The sequence below is a fragment of the Pelophylax lessonae genome (assembly GCF_965119305.1).
Source record: "Pelophylax lessonae genome assembly, chromosome: 6".
NCBI lineage: Eukaryota > Metazoa > Chordata > Amphibia > Anura > Ranidae > Pelophylax > Pelophylax lessonae.
Window position 1 is genome coordinate 323,582,957 of NC_138773.1, and position 19,250 is coordinate 323,602,206.

The window sequence follows — 19,250 nt, forward strand, 5'->3', positions numbered from 1 at the left end:
CTACTGCAGGAAATCTCCCCATTATGGGAGGGGCAGAGACACAAACTACTGCAGGAAATATCCACATTGTGGGAGGGGCAGAGACATCAACTACTACAGGTAGATCCCACCATTGTGGGAGGGGCAAAGACAAAAACTACTGCAGGAAATCTCCCCATTGTGGGAGGGGCAGAGACACAAACTACTGCAGGAAATCTCCCTATTGTGGGAGGGGCAGAGAAAACGGTCACAGTCTGAGCAAAAAAAAAAACAAAACAACAAACAGCAACCACTTAATCTGATCCATGTCTTTACAGTATCTCACAAAAGTACGTACACCCCTCACATTTTTTAATTTTTTTATTCTATCTTTTTATGTGACAACATGGAAGAATTTACACTTTGCTACAATGTAAAGTAGTGAGTGTACAGCTTGTATAACAGTGTAAATTTGCTGTCCCCTCAAAATAACTCAACACACAGCCATTAATGTCTAAACCGCTGGCAACAAAGGTGAGTACACCCCTAAGTCAAAATGTCCAAATTGGGCCCAATTAGCCATTTTCCCTCCCCGGTGTCATGTGACTCGTTAGCGTTACAAGGTCCACGGTGTGAATGGGGAGCAGGTGTGTTAAATTTAGTGTTATCGCTCTCACTCTCTTATACTGGTCACTGGAACTTCAACATGGCACCTCATGGCAAAGAGCTCTCTGAGGATCTGAAAAAAAAAAAAAACTGTTGCTCTACATAAAGATGATCTAGGCTATAAGAAGATTGCCAAGACCCTGAAACTGAGCTGCAGCATGGTGGCCAAGACCATACAGCGGTTTAACAGGACAGGTTCCACTCTGAACAGGCCTCGTCATGGTCAACCAAAGGAGTGCACGTGCTCAGCGTCATATCCAGAGGTTGTCTTTGGGAAATAGACGTATGAGTGCTGCCAGCATTGCTGCAGAGGTTGAAGGGGTGGGGGGTCAGCCTGTCAGTGCTCAGACCATACGCCGCACACTGCATCAAATTGGTCTGCATGGCTGTCGTCCCAGAAGGAAGCCTCTTCTAAAGATGATGCACAAGAAAGCCCTCAAACAGTTTGCTGAAGACAAGCAGACTAAGGACATGGATTACTGGAACCATCTCCTGTGGTCTGATGAGACCAAGATAAACGTATTTGGTTCAGATGGTGTCAAGCGTGTGGCGGAAACCAGGTGAGTACAAAGACAAGTGTTTCTTGCCTACAGTCAAGCATGGTGGTGGGAGTGTCATGGTCTGGGGCTGCATGAGTGCTGCCAGCACTGGGGAGCTACAGTTCATTGAGGGAACCCTGAATACCAAAATGTACTGTGACATACTGAAGCAGAGCATGATCCCCTCCCTTTAAAGACTGGGCCGCAGGACAGTATTCCAGCATTATAATGACCCTTTACACACCTCAAAGATGACCACTGCCTTGCTAAAGAAGCTGAGGGTAAAGGTGATGGACTGGCCAAGCATGTTTCCAGACCTAAACCCTATTGAGCATCTGTGGGGCATCCTCAAATGGAAGGTGGAGGAGCGCAAGGTCTCCAACATCCACCAGCTCTGTGATGTCAAGATATAGAAATCTTACAGAATGAAATGAACAAAATAACAGAGTGGGAAACTACGTGGCAAAAGAGATTTAATGTACAGAAATTTAAGGTATTGCACTTGGGGTTAAAAAAACAAAATGCAAATTAGATTCTAGGGGGGAACCTCTAGGGGAATCCAGGATGGAGAAGGATTTGGGGGTTCTAGTAGAAGACAGACTCAGTAATAGCATGGAATGTCAAGCTGCAGCTGTCAAAACTGGCAGAATATTGGCATGCATAAGGAAAGGGATATATTCCAGAGACAAAGTTATAATCCTACCACTTTATAAAATTCTGGTCCGACCGCATCTGGAGAATTCTGTCCAGTTCTGGTCGCTAATCCTCAGAAAGGATGTGCTGGAACTGGAGAGAGTCCAAAGGAGGGCAACTAAACTAATTAGAGGAATGGAGGACCCTTATGAAGAGCGATTACAAGCGCTTAATTTATTCTCCTTGGAGAGGAAACGCCTGAGAGGGGACATGATAGCGATTTACATATACCTCAATGGTGATCCCAGCATTGGAAAAAAACAATTTAGTCTCAAGGAGTGCAAGAGGACACGTGGCCACACAATGAGGTTAGAGGAGAGGCGGTTTAACCTTAAGCTGCGTAAGGGGTTCTTCACTGTAAGGGCGGTGAGAATGTGGAACTCTCTTCCACAATTGGTGGTAGCTGCGGGGAGTATGGCTACTTTTAAAAGACTCTTACAGATCACAAAATTCAGGGTTATGGGACATGATCAGGCCACTGACACACACACACATACACACCTGTAACAGGTTGAACTGGATAGACTGATGTCTTTATTCAACCTCAACTACTATGTAACCATGTAACTATGTCGTCATAGGAGGAGTGGAAGAGGACTCCAGTGGCAACCTGTGAAGCTCTGGTGAACTCCATGCCCAAGAGGGTTAAGTCAGCGCTGGAAAATAATGGTGGCATCACAAAATATTGACACTTAGGGGTGTACTCACTTTTCTTGCCAGTGATTTAGACATTAATGGCTGTGTTGTGTTATATTGAGGGGACAGCAAATTTACACTGTTATACAAGCTGTACCCTCACTACTTTACATTGTAGCAAAGTGTCATTTCTTCAGTGTCGTCACATGAAAAGATAGAATAAAATATTTACAAAAATGTGAGGGGTGTACTTACTTTTGTGATATACTGTATATATTACAATTACCATCATGGATGGGAATGCCCTGGGGATTTATCAGTTGGTGTGCGGCGGTTGCAATGATCAGGTCAGAGGGTTTTGTATCTCCCCAGATTTATAGATGCAAAAACCTGACCAGCTTCATTTTTATGTCTGACAAGCTGGTTTCACAACTTTGTTATCTTGGTTCAAATTACTACACAGCAAGGAAGCGATTTTGGGTCAAAAGCAAGAAGAAAAGAAAGAAATGACAGACATGACGGCTCCATTGTTTTTCTTGTGTTTAAACTGTTCAGGTCAGGTGGTGCTCAGATAGTATACATCACCTATAAATGTCACATTGCCTTGGGCTGAAGCGAGATTGCGAGTGTAAAGCAGGTCATAGATGAAGCAACCAGTGGGTTGAATGAAAAAAATATAAACATAATTATTTGATTTCCCCATAGTGTACGGTGTAGATAGGGAAATCCCCTCCGCACAGTTATTGTATTCAGACAGCAAGGAAAGTTCCCTACAATCAGAATACAATGTTGCTGGCTATAGCTGGTGGCACTGATCGAGCGCACAAAAACCAACAGGCTGGTTGTGCAGAAGTCGATAAAAGATCAACCAGCCTGCCCATAGGAGGATTGAAAGATGGTTGGTCCCTGCTGAACCGGCCAAATTTAAATCCATGTAGGCAGGCTTAACCACTTGCCGACCGCCGCAAGTACATATACTGCGGCGGTCAGCCCCGGCCAGGCAAAGTGACGTACCGGTACGTCACTCGCCTGTCACTGGCTTGTGAGCCAATCGCGGGCGATCGCGCTCCCGCCCCGTTCCCTAACAGGTCAGTGCGTGTGACCGGCGGACCCGATGTATAGGAATACACAGCTACAACAAAATGGCGGCACCACAAGATATACCGGGACCCAGACATGGGAGCTAGGCCTCAATAAGTACCCAAATTGAATGTGCCGCTACAGGGAAAAGGGGGGAACCCGACCCTTAAGCGAATAAGCCTGGGTCACCATCTGTCTAATCCACCTGGATATAGTAGCAGAGGAAGCAAAAAGCCCCTTCCGTGGCCTGTCCGTAATCACAAAGAGCGAGTCTGACCTCCGAAAGGACTCAACGGCTGCCAAATAGACCAGAATAGCTCGACAAACATCCAGAATATGCAAGGCAAGTTCCCTTCGATGAACCGGCCTGGGACACAAGGATGGAAGCACAATGTCCTCATTCAAATGGAAATCAGAGCGAACCTTCGGGAGGAACAACGGCCGCGGTCGTAGGACCACCAGATAGGGAGAACGACAAGACAAAGCAGCCAACTCTGACACCCTGTGAGCAGAGGTGATCGCCACCAAAAAAGCCACCTTTAGGACAGCGTAAGTAAGAGAGATCTCACCATATGTCTTTTAAGGGAGGTTTTTTAAGATCCGACAGAACCAGGCTCAAATCCCAGGGTGGCAGAGGAGAACGTACAAGCGGAGGAAAATGACAAACCCCTTGAAGGCATAGGTGTCCGCAGAACTTTTTTCAGGGGGCGGCATAATTTTAAGGTCACCCAAGATCCGCCCTTTTCGACAATGTCATGAAGGGGAGGGGCTCAGTCATTAACACATAAAGAGCAAGCATGCAAAGGTTTGAAAAACCTGATGCAAAGGCCTAATAGAAGGATTGAGCAGCCTTTGTCCTATTAGCAATTTCTAATCTGTTTTTATGTTTACACTATTGACATGATTGAATGTACCCCAATATTCATACACACATGATCAAGGCACTACAACTGAATTATATAAAAAAAAAAAAAAACACATGTAGAATCTGCATTTGGTGTTAACAAATGACAAGATATATGATAAATGTATTTTGAAATGTGGCTGGCACCTGTCTGTGGGTGGCTAGCCTACTTCGATTGTGGGCATTAGGCTTTTGGCAGACAGGACTGGCCCTTTTGCTTTGGAGAGAGAAGTAAAGCTGACCCTGTCTTGGGTCTGTGCAGGCAGTGCACGCACGCGACATCAGTACGTGCGGTGATGTCACGTGTATTGCCTCTCTGCACAGGACCGCAAATCTCAATTTCCTTGCCACGGGCTTCCCCTCTCCTGGAATGATAGCGCCAGGGCCGAGGACAATGGTCAGCGCGGCTACCGCCGTCACCAGGCCCCCCCACCACTTGCTCTCTCCTTTCGGACGCCCATGCTTGAAGCTATGTACGCATCAATAAATGGGAAGCCAAAGGTCTTTGGAAAAAGACTGCAAAGGCCGACACTTAGCCTTTCACGGTGCGCAAGCCAGTTTCAGATCAACACCCCGTTGAAGAAAGGCCAGAATCTGAGCCACGGAAAAAGAACGTTGTGTTGTTGCTTAGTCCTACTCCTGTAGCGGGCAGCATAACCCTATGAAAAAGAATATGGAGGTGTGTGTCAATGAATGGAAGAGAACGTTTTTTTTCCTTTTGTGAAAAAGGTTTTACATAAATAAAAGCGGATCACTGTAAGCACCTATTGTCAGTGGTAAATGATTTGTCTCAACCCTCCAACCGTTACATCAGCAGGACTGCTTGTTCTGTTGAAAAACATCAGACTTACTGGCCAGATCACCAGCTGGAAAGTAAATAAAGCATAAAAAGGGCGGCACAGTGGTGTAGTGGTTAACCCTTTCACCTAGCAGCAAGAGGGGGGGTCGCTGGTTCGAATCCCAACCACGACACTACCTGCCTGGAGTTTGCATGTTCTCCCTGTGCCTGCGTGGGTTTCCTCCGGGTACTCCAGTTTCCTCCCACACTCCAAAGACATGCTGGTAGGTCAATTGAATCCTGTATAAAATTGGCCCTACTGTGCATGTATGTGAGTTAGGGACCTTAGATTGTAAGCTCCTTGAGGGCAGGGACTGATGTGAATGTACAATGTGTATGTAAAGCGCTGCGTAAATTGACAGCGCTATAGAAGTACCTGAAATAAAAAATAAATAAATAAAATAAAATGAATGCAGCCATCACGTCTAAGAATTGGTAAGCTGCACTGTAAGAAATGTTTGCTTTTGGGTTTAATACCAATAAGTATGGGATGTGTTAGAACCTCCGTTTTTTATATATATATATATATATATATATATATATATATATATATATATAAAACGGTCTGTGTTCCCACTGGGGAGACTCTTTGTCCTGTCACTGGTCACTTACTATTTGTCACAGGAACAGGGGTCTCCCATCTTCTAATGGGGATACAAGTTCTGGTGACAACCAGGCCATAGATGATACCATTTAAAAACACTTGATTGCCCTGTCAGTGTTGATGGGGGAATCCCTCTTGCGGAGCGATTGTTCTCCAGGGTGGGGGGGGGGGCAGCTGGGTTGTGTGTGGTTCCTCGGGTACACAGGGAGCCTTCCCTGCCGGGAGAACACAGTGATTGTTGCAGGAAGGAGGAAAGATCCCTAATGCTGCACATTAATGGAGTCCTATAGTGATGTGAGAGGGGCCCAGGCTGGGGTTGTCTCTCTCATACCACCATAGGACTCAGTGGATATGCGACACTGGGGATCTTTCCTCTCTTCCAGTGGCTACAGGAGCTGGGACAAACATCTCGGCCGGTCCCTGCTGAACCGAGATTTGAACCATCTAAATAACTAAATAAAAAACAAATCTCAGAGTTTTGACAAACGCACACTCTATACAAAACTAAAAAAAAAAAAAAAAAAAAAAGCAGTGGCTTTAGATATAAACAAGAAGGTGACTACCAGAGAGAAAGTCCTAATCGTTCTGCCAATCTAACCAATATCTGTGATCCATGGACACTTTTACACCAGGAGGCCGCAGGAGAGCCCTGAAAAGTGTTCAACTGTATATTATAGAAAATATGGATTTGAGAAAAAATATTCACATGGCTGACAGTTCTCCTTTCAGTGCACCGTTCATAAATGCTCCTTGAAGCGTTCGCTGTCCAGTATCTCTCACATGTCCCGTGACCAGGAAGTGAGATTTGTCATAAGGTCACACTGAGCACCTGGAAATCTCCTGCGGTGAGATCTATTACAAATATGAGACTGTCGCCCCGACATGATTATATGCGATTGATTTAATCATTGCGGAAGATGGTAAGTAAATATTCTGTGGAATCATAAAGTCAGTAAAATTCTGGCACCGTAATAAAAAAATTACCACAAGGGTGAGCGGGGTTTACTCACTCTGATGCTGATATAAGAAGAGATCACACAAGTGGACAATCTTAACCCCTTTCGGCCTTCTGTATGCATACAGTATCTCTCAAAAGTGAGTACACCCCCTACATTTTTGTAAATATTTTATTCTATCTTTTCATGTGACAACTCTAAAGAAATGAGACTTTGTTACAATGTAAAGTAGTGAGTGTACAGCTTGTATAACAGTGTAAATTTACTGTCCCCTCAAAATAACTCAACACACAGCCATTAATGTCTAAACTGCTGACAACAAAAGTAAGTACACCCCTAAGTTATGGTGTCCAAATTAGGCCCAATTAGCCATTTTACCCTCCCTGGTGTCATGTGACTCGTTAGTGTTATAAGGTCTCAGGTGTGAATGGGGTTAAATTTGGTGTTATCGCTCTCACTCTCTCATACTGGTCACTGGATGTTCAACATGGCACCTCATGGCAAAGAACTCTCTGAGGATCTGAAAAAAAGAATTGTTGCTCTACATAAAGATGGCCTAGGCTATAAGAAGATTTCCAAGATTCTGAAACTGAGCTGCAGCACGGTGGCCAAGACCATACAGGGGTTTACCAGGACAGGTTCCACTCAGAACAGGCCTCGCCATGATCGACCAAAGAAGTTGAGTGCACGTGCTCAGCGTCATATCCAGAGGTTGTCTTTTGTGAGATACTGTATATGCGGCCTCAGAGAAGCTGGTCTTTTTCCGTGGGGGCGCATATATGTGTATCTCTTTATGCTGGGAGTGCACCGCACAGCACTCTCCCAGCACAGAGACCGAGCTCTCACCCAGAGCCCCAGGTCTCGTACGAACGATCGGGAACTGGGATTTTCAATCAGAGGCTATCACTGTGAGACTGACCCTGTGTTTACTTCCTGTTCTGAATGAAGAGGAAGATATATTGTATCTTTCTCTTCTTGCAGGAGAATGATATACACAAGTGTGTGTAAAAAAATAATAAAAAATAATAAAAAAAAAAACAAGATCACGGTTTACCAGAGTTAATGGGTAAAAAGGAAAGGTCAGGATATTTTGTGTAACATTTATAAAAATAACTATTATACGGTCAGTGTGTTTTAGGTAGGATAAAAAGAAAAATTCAAAATGCGCACCATTGTGGGCTGTACTATGGGCACAAACAATATCATACGTGGTACTGCTGTGATCGTCAGGGGAAGGAGAATTTCATTTGGGTTGTTCTTTGGTGGAAAATTATATATAATAGAAACAGAACAGATTTTCTTTTTACCATTTTGGGACTGTTTTCCATTAATAATGGAAAAAAACAAACAAATCCCGAGGAGATATTCATTACCATTTACCATCAAATGAAAGCACAATTTGTCATGAAATATGTATACATTGTCCAGGCTTGTCCTTAGGGACACAAATGCTGGTTGGGCCCTTTCCTGAAGTGCATCTGAACCCAAAAACAAAAAATGTAATATATTGCAGCTTAAAGTGTTTTAAAGGTAAGAGTTCCGCTCTTTTCCCATTGGCTCTCGCTGCTGTGTGGGCCAATGAGGAGAGAGAGGGACCCCGGAGAGCCTTTGCTCTCAAGCACATTGCTGGATCGATATAAAGCTCAGGTAAGTATAAGGGGGGGGGGGCTTGGGGGGGAGGTGGTAGTAAACTGCTGGGCGTTTTTTTTTTGTACCCTGAAAGGTAATGTAATAATGTGCTAGTATGCATGATGTCACTCCTGTGGACGCACGCGGGAGCTGCCGTTTGTGGCACAGGACTCTGAACAGGCCCGGGTAGCCGCTCCTTCAGAACGAACGCGCCGGTGACATCAGCTACATACACAGTAAATATCTCCTCAATGGTGCAAGTCTAGGAGATATTTACAGTACCTATAGGTAAGTCTTGTTATAGGCTTACCTATAGGTAAAAGTCAGAGATCGGAGTTAACTCCCACTTTAATGCATATTCACACTAGGAGCTAGGGAGCAGTAAAACCCTGCAGTTGAGCTGTGCTTTTACTGCCCCCCCCCCCCCCCCTTTAGCTGCAGAGACAGCAATCATTGATGTGCATGAGGCAGAAATGATCACCATTGTCGCTTTTGATAGGTGTACAACCCGCCGAATGCGACCCATGGCATGCTAGTGCAGGGTTTAGAATGCTAAAGAAGGCGGTGAGGAGGGGTGGCATCTCATCCTCCCCGCCCGTCAGATGCTCTCTGAAGAACGATCCCAACATTGATCATTCTATAGAGGGCAAAGCTATTGTGAATGAGCTCCAATAGTTCTTAGGTGTGGTGGCTGCATAAAAGTACCGGAATCCAGTGATGTCACCGCCCTGCCTATCCACTGTGTCCAATCAGAGAAATAAAATACGAAGCATTCTCTAAATCAGTGGTTTGTCAGTGTATGGGCTAAAGGGGGCCTCAAATGCGGCCCCTGACATCACCCAAGGGCTGCAAATAATGTTTAATATATGTAAAGCTTGAGAGAACCATCAGAGACTGCACACCTAATAGAGGAGATGAGGGTCAGAGAGTGAGGACCGGATACATTGTTGGCGAGGGAGATGCTGCAGAAAACAATACGAAGCTGGGAAGAGGTTACATTAGGATAGTGGAGATCAATGCTATTCCCCCTAATCAATGTTCCCACTACAGACTGCTGAGGTCAGAGGGCAGCACATCATATACCAACGGGCCACAGGTTGGGCACCAGGGCTCTTAAAGGTGCCGTGCGGTTACTCTCCTGTGTTGAGAATGCAGCAGGCCAGCAGCTCAGCACAGAACCCAAAATAGCCGTGTCTATTTCAGTGATTTCCAGCTTCCAGAGACATCGGCCAGGTATGGGATATACATAGTTGGTACAAGCTGGAACCATGTAAAAAATATCCATATCTTGAATTCTTCTACAAACAAGGGAAGGTCAGAGATTGTCTATCCCACTGACTGGAGAATATCCATGGTCAGTGAATGAAGATTGTGGCTTTTAATCTGTATATAAAATGTTTCCTACAAAATATCATGTGGAAGTGTTGGGCGCTTTGATCTTCTTCTGATTATAGAGAAAAGTAAAAGTGGTTCTAAAGACTGAAGGTTTTTTCTAACCTTCTCTGCATTAAAGTTCAGCTCCCCACCGCTCTAATACTTAGCTGAACCCGATCTCAATCCAGAGATGTGCACGAGAGCAGCAGCCTCAGAGACAGCACAGAGGGAGCCATTTGACTCCTGGTGCTGTCAATCACAGCCAGTGAGGGGGGGGGGCAGGGGGTTGAGCCACACTCATCTCAATGGACACACGGAGCTGGCTTGGGAGCATGTGACCCCCTAGTAAGCCGCTTGCTATGGTGGGCGCCTGGTGGTGGGGGGGTTTGAGGAGGCAAGAACACTGACAGGAGGATCCAAGAAGAGGAAGATTAGGGCTGCTCTTTGCAAAACCACACTAATCCGACTCAAAGTCGCCCCGACTTTGAAGTCGCCCGTGCAGCACGACTTCATCACGGCTTGCAAACGACTTCTCATAATAGAAGTCAATGCAAGTCGCTCCGACTTCGCCCAAAAATATTGCAGGAACCTTTTTCTAAGTCGGAGCGACTTGAGTCACTCTAATTAGAACGGTTCCATTGCACAGCATGGAGCGCTACTTGTCAGGCGACCAAGTTGCCTGACAAGTCGGATTAGTGTGAACCGGCTCTTAGACCGCGTTCACACTAGTCCGACTTGGACCGCGACTTGTCAGCCTGACAAGTCGTGGTCCGTCATGCTCCCACTGTGTGGTACAGGAGCCGTTCTAATAGGAGTGACACAAGTCGCTCCGACTTAGAAAAAGGTTCCTGTACTACTTCGGGGCGACCTGGAGGCGACTTGCATAGACATTCATTTTATGAAGTCTGTGCAAGTCGCGCTGCATGCGACTTCACAGGTCGCCACCTAAGTCGGAGCGACGTAGTGTGAACCGAGACTTACACAGAGCAGGTATGTATGTTTGTAAATTATTTTTTGTGTGTGTAATTTTACCATATTCGTTATTTGAAAAAAAAAAAAAAGAGAAAAACACAATCACTTTAAATCTCTGGAGTCCAATAATTTTTTGTATTTCCCCAATTAGTGTGGAATTATGTCCACATGAATGGACAGATCAGAACATTGCATCTCTGTGCAAAAACAAATACAATAAAGTAATCAAGGAGCCGGACTCCACCTCGGCCCAGACTCATTCACCTCCAGATGGCAGGAACTGGCACACCGCCCAATGGAGGCTGCAACACGTACACCAAGGTCTAACTTATGGGCGCTCAACCTGTGGCCCTCCAGTTGTTGCAGGAACTACAAGTCCCATGAGGCATTGCAAGGCTGACAGGTAGAAGTATTACTGCCAAAGGCAGAGGGCATGATGGGACTTGTAGTTCCACAACAGCTGGAGGGCCACCCATGGTCTAAAACAGTGGTCCTCAACCCTGGTCCTCAGGGCCCACTAACAGGCCAGGTTTGCAAGATAACTGAAATACATCACGGGTGATATAATTTGCTGCTCAGTGATTGCAGTATTCTAGTCTGCATCTCCCCAAGGTAATACTTAAAATCTGGCCTGTTAGTGGGCCCTGAGGACCGGAGTTGAGGACCACTGGTCTAAAATACACACCAAGTACAGCCTACGCAAGAAAAATAACAACACATAATGCCATTTACGTAGCAGGATGAGGCTTCAATCACAAAGACAAACAAGTCAAAGCCATTCCATTTGCATGGAAGACACTATGTATACAAAGCACATTCATTAGCATAAAAAGCCAAGCACAGGATCATGGATATACTAATATATATGATAGCAGGGGTCTCCAAACTTGGTTTGGGGGGGGGCAAACAAGCAAATGTACTGTCGAAGCAGCACCCATTCCCCTGCGCTCTGAGTGGTGCAATCCTCTTGTCCAACCTGACTGTAGGCTTGTAGATGAGAACAGAGGACACAGCAACTTAATACTACTTCAGCCTTGCAGCCCCTCGCTGGACCAGGGTGGTCCGGAAAACACTATAAACGACAACAAAACAAGGGCGCACCGGCCTAGTGCATTATCTCTTAGACAGGTTTATTACAATAATAGATCAAAAATACTCACAAACTAGTTTCTTGATAAAAAGCACATCAAACAGATATAAAATGCTCAGCAACAAGATCGGGATTGAATCGTCCCCTGAAGCTGTGCAGGCTTACGCATTTCGAGGCAACGCCTCTTCCTCAGAGCCTCTATTTTATAGGATTTTATATCTATTTGATGTGCTTTTTATCAAGAAACTCGTTTGTGAGTATTTTTAATCTATTATTTTAATAAACCAGTCTAAGAGATAATGCACTTGGCCGGTGCGCCCTTGTTTTGTTGTCGTTTAGGGGGGGCAGACTGTGGCCATTGGGAGTAGAAAAAGTCCCAGCATCAGTGGCAAAAAAGTGCCCCGTGTCAGTGCAAGGAATAGTTCCTCATTGTTGGTGTTGTTGGGCCCCATTGTTGGTGTCATTGGGAGTAATTGTACCCCTTCATTGGTGTCAGTGGGGGAATAATGGCCCATTGCTGGTATCAGTGAATGAAATCGTGCCCCAGGGGTTGGATAAAAGCAAGCAAAGGGTCGCAGTTTGGAGACCACTGTTATACAAACGTGATCTGAGGCTTCCTGGCTCACGCTGACCTCTGCACGGATCTCTGTAACAGACCGGTCATCTCGGTGGCTTCAGCCCTGCACAGATTCCTCACTGATGACTGCTCTGGAGCTGGCTGCATGCTTACTCTTTATAGGCGTTTGTGAGTGCATCTTTTTATTGGATTTACATTTCAGCATATAATAAAAACGTATTACACTATTGGCCCCTCTCTTTCCCCCCTACCCTCTTCTTTTGCAGTGTCCGGGTTCCCATCCCGCTCTGAGAGGCAGCCTTGATATTTCCAACACAGTGTGAAGCTGGATACACACTATACAATTTCCTCTAGATTTTTTTCTTTAGATTTAGCAAAACCATATAATATGACATCAAACCTAAACACTTTCCATGGGTATGCAATCAGGCCGGTCCTTGCACTACATAGTTAAAGGTAAATCTAAAGGAAATCATACAACAAAAGTTGTATAGTGTGTATCCAAGCTTTAGGGCTCTTTCACACGGGCGATCCGATCAGATCTGCCTGTCAGTTTTTTTAGGCGGATCTGATCGGATCCTCCATGCAGCTCTATGGGGCAGCGGGTGTCAGCGGAGACACCTCCGCTGACACCCGCTGCCAACCGTATCCGATCCTGTCCGTGAAATCTGGACGGATGGAAACCCTATTTTTCCATCCGTTCAGTAATCGGATCGGATCTGATGAGAGCGGACAGGCGGTCCGCTCTCATCCGATCCCCCATAGAGGGCAGCAGGGGCTGAGACACCTCCCTCTCCGCTCTGCAAGCGGAGACAGAGCTGTCATCCACCGGCTCAGCGAGGATCGCGGATCGATCCCCGCTGAGCAACACGGATCCGCCTATGGAGGCGGACCGTGTGAAAGAGCCCTTATTCACAGATTCTTATATTCTCAAGCTTATACCTCCGGGATGTTTCTTAAGATTTGTTGTCTAGGAGTTTACAGTAAACCCCCGCTCCATCGCGGTTCAGTTTTTGCGGTCCCGGTATATTGCGTTTTTTTTTGTAATGTTATTTTACTAATTAAATCATTAAAAATGAAATATTTTTGTGTTTTCCATAGCTCTTGCTCTGTCTCTCAGTATCTTTTATGTGTTTAAATGAGTTTCTATTGTTTTAAAAGTGTTTAAAGACCTTAAAATGCTTTTACATGTACAGTGACAGTAAAAAAAAAACATGCCTACAATGCATTTTAATAGGGTTTTTCTATTTCGCGGATTTTCACTTTTCGCGGCTGGGTCCGGAACCTAACCCCCGCAATGGAGGGGGGTTTACTGTATGTTTTTTATATGCACATTTGACAGCTTGATGATCGGCAGCCTTGTATTTGAATGTATCTTCCACACACAATTCAATGTTAATAGTATACAATTGTCTATAATTGACAGCAAGTGCACTGCTGGGTACAAAGTTTGTTTTTTAGTTTACTGCAAGGGACTCCAGCCTGCTTATCAGACCAGGTAATTGTTTGCAGTGCAACCCATCTCTACCTTCAGGAGCTCTGGGGCAGACAAGATGGATCCTTATCAGAGGCGTAACTAGAACCTTCAGGGCCCCGATGCAAGAAACCATGAAGGGCCCCCCAGACCCCTGGCCGGGGCCCTTCCCTTCAAGCCCGGGGCTCTTCCCACTAATCCTGGGGCTCTTTACTCTCATTGCATGGCCTTTTATTATGGTCCCGCATCAGGATCCTTTCACAAGTTCTGCAGTGGGCCCCCTTCCTGCAATCTTGGGGCCTCCCCACAGTGGTGAAATGCCAGGGCCCGGTCGCAAGTGTGACCTTTGAGATCCTAGAGGTTCACCCACTGTTTTGCTACCGGGCCCCCTGGAGCATGGGGCCCGGTAGCGATTGCAACCCCTGCAACCCCTGTAGTTACGCCCCTGATCCTTATACTCTATGCCTTGGCCCTTACCTTAGCTATACATGCAGGCAGGTTGTATTTAGCTAGACTAAACCAATTCCAATACAACCAATAAACAAAATCCTTCCTCTCCTAGACTCCTCATGTACCTGCATTTTCTGGGACCCCGAGTGCACCTCATATATATTGTCACCCCTTGTGTTTCAGTAAGCTCAGCTTGCCACTGCTGCTCCTGTACCCCCGTCTTCCTATGGGCCTTGCACCCCAGTGCTGTAAGTTTATTTTACTAGTATTCCTTGCTTACCTATAAGGGGTGGCACCCCAGTGCTTTACAACAGTCTTGTGTTCAGTGCTTTCCCAGATCGTCATCTCTAGTGCTTCCCTTTGTCAGGTCAGCTGTAGCCTTCACAATCCCCACCATTCCTAACAGGCCCGTTGGTGACAGATGGACAGCAGGACACCCTTCTGGAACGCAGCGCACACAGACAGGAAGTACGATCCCCGTTGTGTGCAACATCATAAATTGCCCGCCTGAATACTAAGCCAACATGCCTCCACTATACAGAAGGGGGAAGGTAGACTGTGTGCAGTCATGTGACTAGCAAATAAAGGATCATTAAAGAGGTGTTCCGCCCCCCCCCCTTCAGAAATTAAAAGTCAGCAGCTACACATACTGTAGCTGCTGACTTTTAATATTAGGACACTTACCTGTCCTGGAGTCCAGCGATGTCGGCACCGCAACCAATGTTTCCTTTGGCTGTCGGATGCTGCCGCTGCCATTAAGGGAACCCGGCAGTGAAGCCTTGCGGCTTCACGGCTGGGCCCCTACTGCGCATGCGCAAAGCGTGCTGCGCTCTCTTACTGGCCTAGAAGCAGAGGAAGGAGGAGGCCGAACTTCTGACGTACCTCGCCGTGGCGAGATCTGATGGAAGTGGGGACAGGGTACCTATCAAATACAGGTACCCACTCCCCCCTTCTCCCTGAAAGGTGCCAAATGCGGCACTGGAGGGGGGGGGGGGGAGGAGACAGATAAGCAAAAGTTCCTCTTTTGAGTGGAACTCCGCTTTAAGTATATAACATTGATGACAACACTGAATGTGATTTTATTAATTATTACATTCATTCCAATGTGCTGTTGGTGCTGTGCGTTTACATATCTCTTAATCCATTTAAATGGGCGGTGACATCAGAGGCCAGTAGGAGCGGCTCCATGGGCTCTGTGACAGGTTGCACAGTGCCAATATCGGGAGCCCATTCTATTGACTGTCAGTAGTTGACAGCTCAGTCACAGCTCTGGAGTTGCTCTACAAGACAGCAACGCATATATTTGGTGGCTGGGTGTGAGGGTCAACCCGCCCTGTCGCAGCATATGTGCGTACTGCTGTCACAAAGGGGTTAAATGTGCGGCTCATCCACACTGAATGGAACTGGCCAACCAATCCAGCTCAGGTTCTCATCAACAAAAAATTCCCAAGTACATTAAGCTGGGCTACCCCACCATTGAAAATAATGGATTCAAGCCAATGTAAACCCAATGGCTAAAAACTCATATAAGCTTTAACATATTGTAATTTCAAAAAAACATTCTAAATCTTTTCAATGATTTAGCATTCATTAAAATAATGTCTGGTGTTCCTTCCATAATAGCCCTAGTCCAGGTACTGAATATTATAAGGTGACAACACTCTGCCCCATCTCCCAATTGTGCTCCTGTCTGAAGGATGTTTCCTGTTTGCTCATAGTATGTCTTATGTCATTCCTGATCTGTTCTGCCAATGCTACCGAGTCCTGTTCCATGCTCCAGCCCATGGAGTCCAGAGAGGTCTTCCCCAGGCTTTGGATCCCCCCAATGCCGCCATCTTGGATATAGGAAGTGGTTGTGACTTCCTGATGTTGCCTGCTCCCCACTGCATGGCACCGAGTGACATCCCAGGAGGCTCGAGGTGATGTAATTACTGCTAAGGGCAGGATTAGGAAGTATCCATCAAAAAAAAAAAGGTAGCAGCGTCCTCACTCCCAAAAAAAGGACTGCATTTCAGATATAGATTGGGAGGGGTGGGGACAGCAATGAGAGAAGCTTTAAGATCATGAACAGATTGAATAGATAATCAGTTACACATAAAGCATACCTTCCTCACATCTGAGCTCTTTGGTTCGGTTGTCCATGTGATTATCCTGGAGACCGCTAATCGCGTCTCACTGGAGTTCACAAAGTCTGTGGGGTCCATCTGCCGGGCCAGCGACTCAATGTACTTCAAAATGGCAACTTTCACCTACAGAAAAAAAAAGTGTGTTACAGTGAATAAGCAGAAAAAAAAAAAAAAGAATAAAATTGTACCTAAAACTGAAATCCAGGCTACACAGGTATTTCCTAAATATGGGGCACATATATTCTGACTGGAATATTATGCCGGCCATTATTGGTCGACCAATATTGTTTTTTTTTTTTACCGCCGATACCGATACCTGATGACACAATTGTCGGTATCGGTCGATATGTTCGGACATTACATTTTTTTTTTTTTTTTAATGTCTACAAGTACTCTCTTGTGGAGGGATCAAACTCCTCCCCTGCACTTAAAAGCATTCAAAACGCCAAGTTTGGCTGTTTTGAATTCTGTAAGTTTTTTTAATTAGGCGACGCCAGTACCCGGAAGTGATGTCATGTCATGACACCACTTCCGGGTACTCGGCGCCGCCAAATTCAAAGAAATGGAGACCCGGCCAGACGATGGCAAAGGTAGGATGCTCGGGTCTCCTGGCGGGACAGGAGACCCGGGTGGGCCGCGGAAGGGGGGGGGGGGGGAACGACACACACACACACACACGTCCCCTCCCGCTCCTTGGAATGACAGCCGAGCGGCTTCTCCGCCACATCGGTTGTCATTACAAGACAGCCGACTGTCGGACGCCGGTACCGGGGTTATGCCTCTAGCTGCAGGCATCACTCCGGTACAAGCACTTTCCCGAAATATTGGCAATATCGGTAAATCAAAAGGCCGAATCCGATATATCAGGGTAAGTGCATTTCGGCCACCGATATATCGGTGTTGCCGATAATTGGTGGATCACTACCGAAATATCTGCAATTTACGAAATATCAGCAATATCGGTAAATCAAAAGGCCGATTCCGATATATTGGGGAAAGTGCATATCGGCCACAGATATATCGGTGTTGCCGATAATTGGTTGATCAATACCGGCCCATACTTGGATTGAAATTTGGCTGGTTCAGCAGGGGCTGGTCGAATTTCGATCCATGTATGGGCAGATTGGTTGTACAGAAGTCAATCAACCGACTGACTTCTGTATAACCACCTTGTCGGATTTTCCCCGTTCCACCAGCGATGTAGGCTGCAACGCTGATCGGTGTTTTCTGATGGTGGGGGAAGTCTCCCTGTTGTCAGAATATAATAGCTCAGCGGGGAGTATTCCCCCATCCACACCGAGAGTGTGGATAGGGAAAGAGTCCGTTTTTTTTTTTTTTCCAACCCGTTCATTTAAAAAAAAAAAACCTGACTTATCTATCGGCTGCCTTAGTGATCTAGATTAAAAAAAAAACACCCCTACAGAAACTTTTGTAAAGACCTCTCACTCCTGCTCTTTCTCCTTGTGCAGGGTGGCTGGTCTTGTCTCCTCCCCCTCCTATAGTTTTCTGACGGCAGCCTGTAGTGGGTGGAGCCTGCTGGGACCTTCCCGCAACTCTGCTCTTTGTGCAGGCTATGTACAGTGCATGAAGGTCAGCACTTATACAGAGTAATATCTGGGTTTGCAAAGGCTTTAGGTGCACACAGTAGGTTTATGTCCTTTGAAGCTGCAAGAAGGAAGAAGGACTGGACCCGGACTTTTAGCTTCGTCTTCCCCTGCCTTCCTCTTTACCGGAGAAATTTCTCCTTTCACATTAGCAGAGCTAGAGGGAGAGGTTGTGATAGAAAAGATCCTCAATTACAACACAGACTCCAACCAAAACACATTTTTGGTGCAGGATTTGAACCTTGGATCCGTTGTGGGGAGCAACATTCTATCCTTACCCTATCACCCCACTTCTCTTCCCCAGAATGCTACAACTGTACTGCCACGCTTTTCAATGACCCCCCCCCCCCCACCCCTCCAAGGCCCCCCTCCTTTTTTCACTTACCCACTTCACACATACTCAATCTTTGTGCTAATCCATATGCATTGTATCATACTCTGCCTATAAACAACCCCTTCACCAGTCTAATGAATTAAACAACACACCCATCCCCCCATCCTGGTGGGTGGTTGTCATTGCACACATATAAGCTAACCTGTTGCTACCTATCCCTTTGCACCTCCTCTGTGCCCCCTGTAACCACCCAAAAACTCACTTTTTTTTTTATTTACTTATTGAACGCAGACTTATGTCCTATTACTATATGCAGGGCTGCTGTTAGAAATCGCGGGGCCCCATACAGACTACCTGACAGGGCCCCCCCCCCCCCCCCAAGAAAATATTAAAGCTATATTTAGCTAAAATTACAACAAAATCACTATTAGCAGACACAAATATAACATAACTCACATAATTCCTGCTAAATCTAAAAAAAAATGTTAAATAAAAAAGATGAAATGAGAAAAATATACAGGCTAGGCAGTTGGAGCTCAGTGATCAGAGAGACAGAGAGAGAGAAACAAAGTTACAATTTACAAATAAACTCCTGAGCAGAGATAAGTGCTGGGAGGGGGGGGCCACACAAGGGAGGGGGATTAGTGAGGGACAACTGTCTCTTTCTCAACAGATAAAAGCTGATAGCAGGGAGAGGGACAGATCAGATTCAGGCGCTGGAGGAAGATTTCTGTATTTGTTGTCCA

At 45.9% G+C, this 19,250-nt stretch overlaps 1 protein-coding gene across 1 annotated transcript in view; it reads right to left on the reverse strand.

The window, feature by feature from the left end:
- The window catches only part of CLASP1 (cytoplasmic linker associated protein 1), a 390,996-nt gene that overhangs the window by 69,626 nt on the left and 302,120 nt on the right, over positions 1–19,250 (reverse strand). Inside the window, exon 32 of the mRNA XM_082262205.1 lies at positions 16,546–16,689. Coding sequence (XP_082118331.1) covers positions 16,546–16,689 — 144 coding nt within the window. The remainder of the gene's footprint in view (positions 1–16,545; positions 16,690–19,250) is intronic.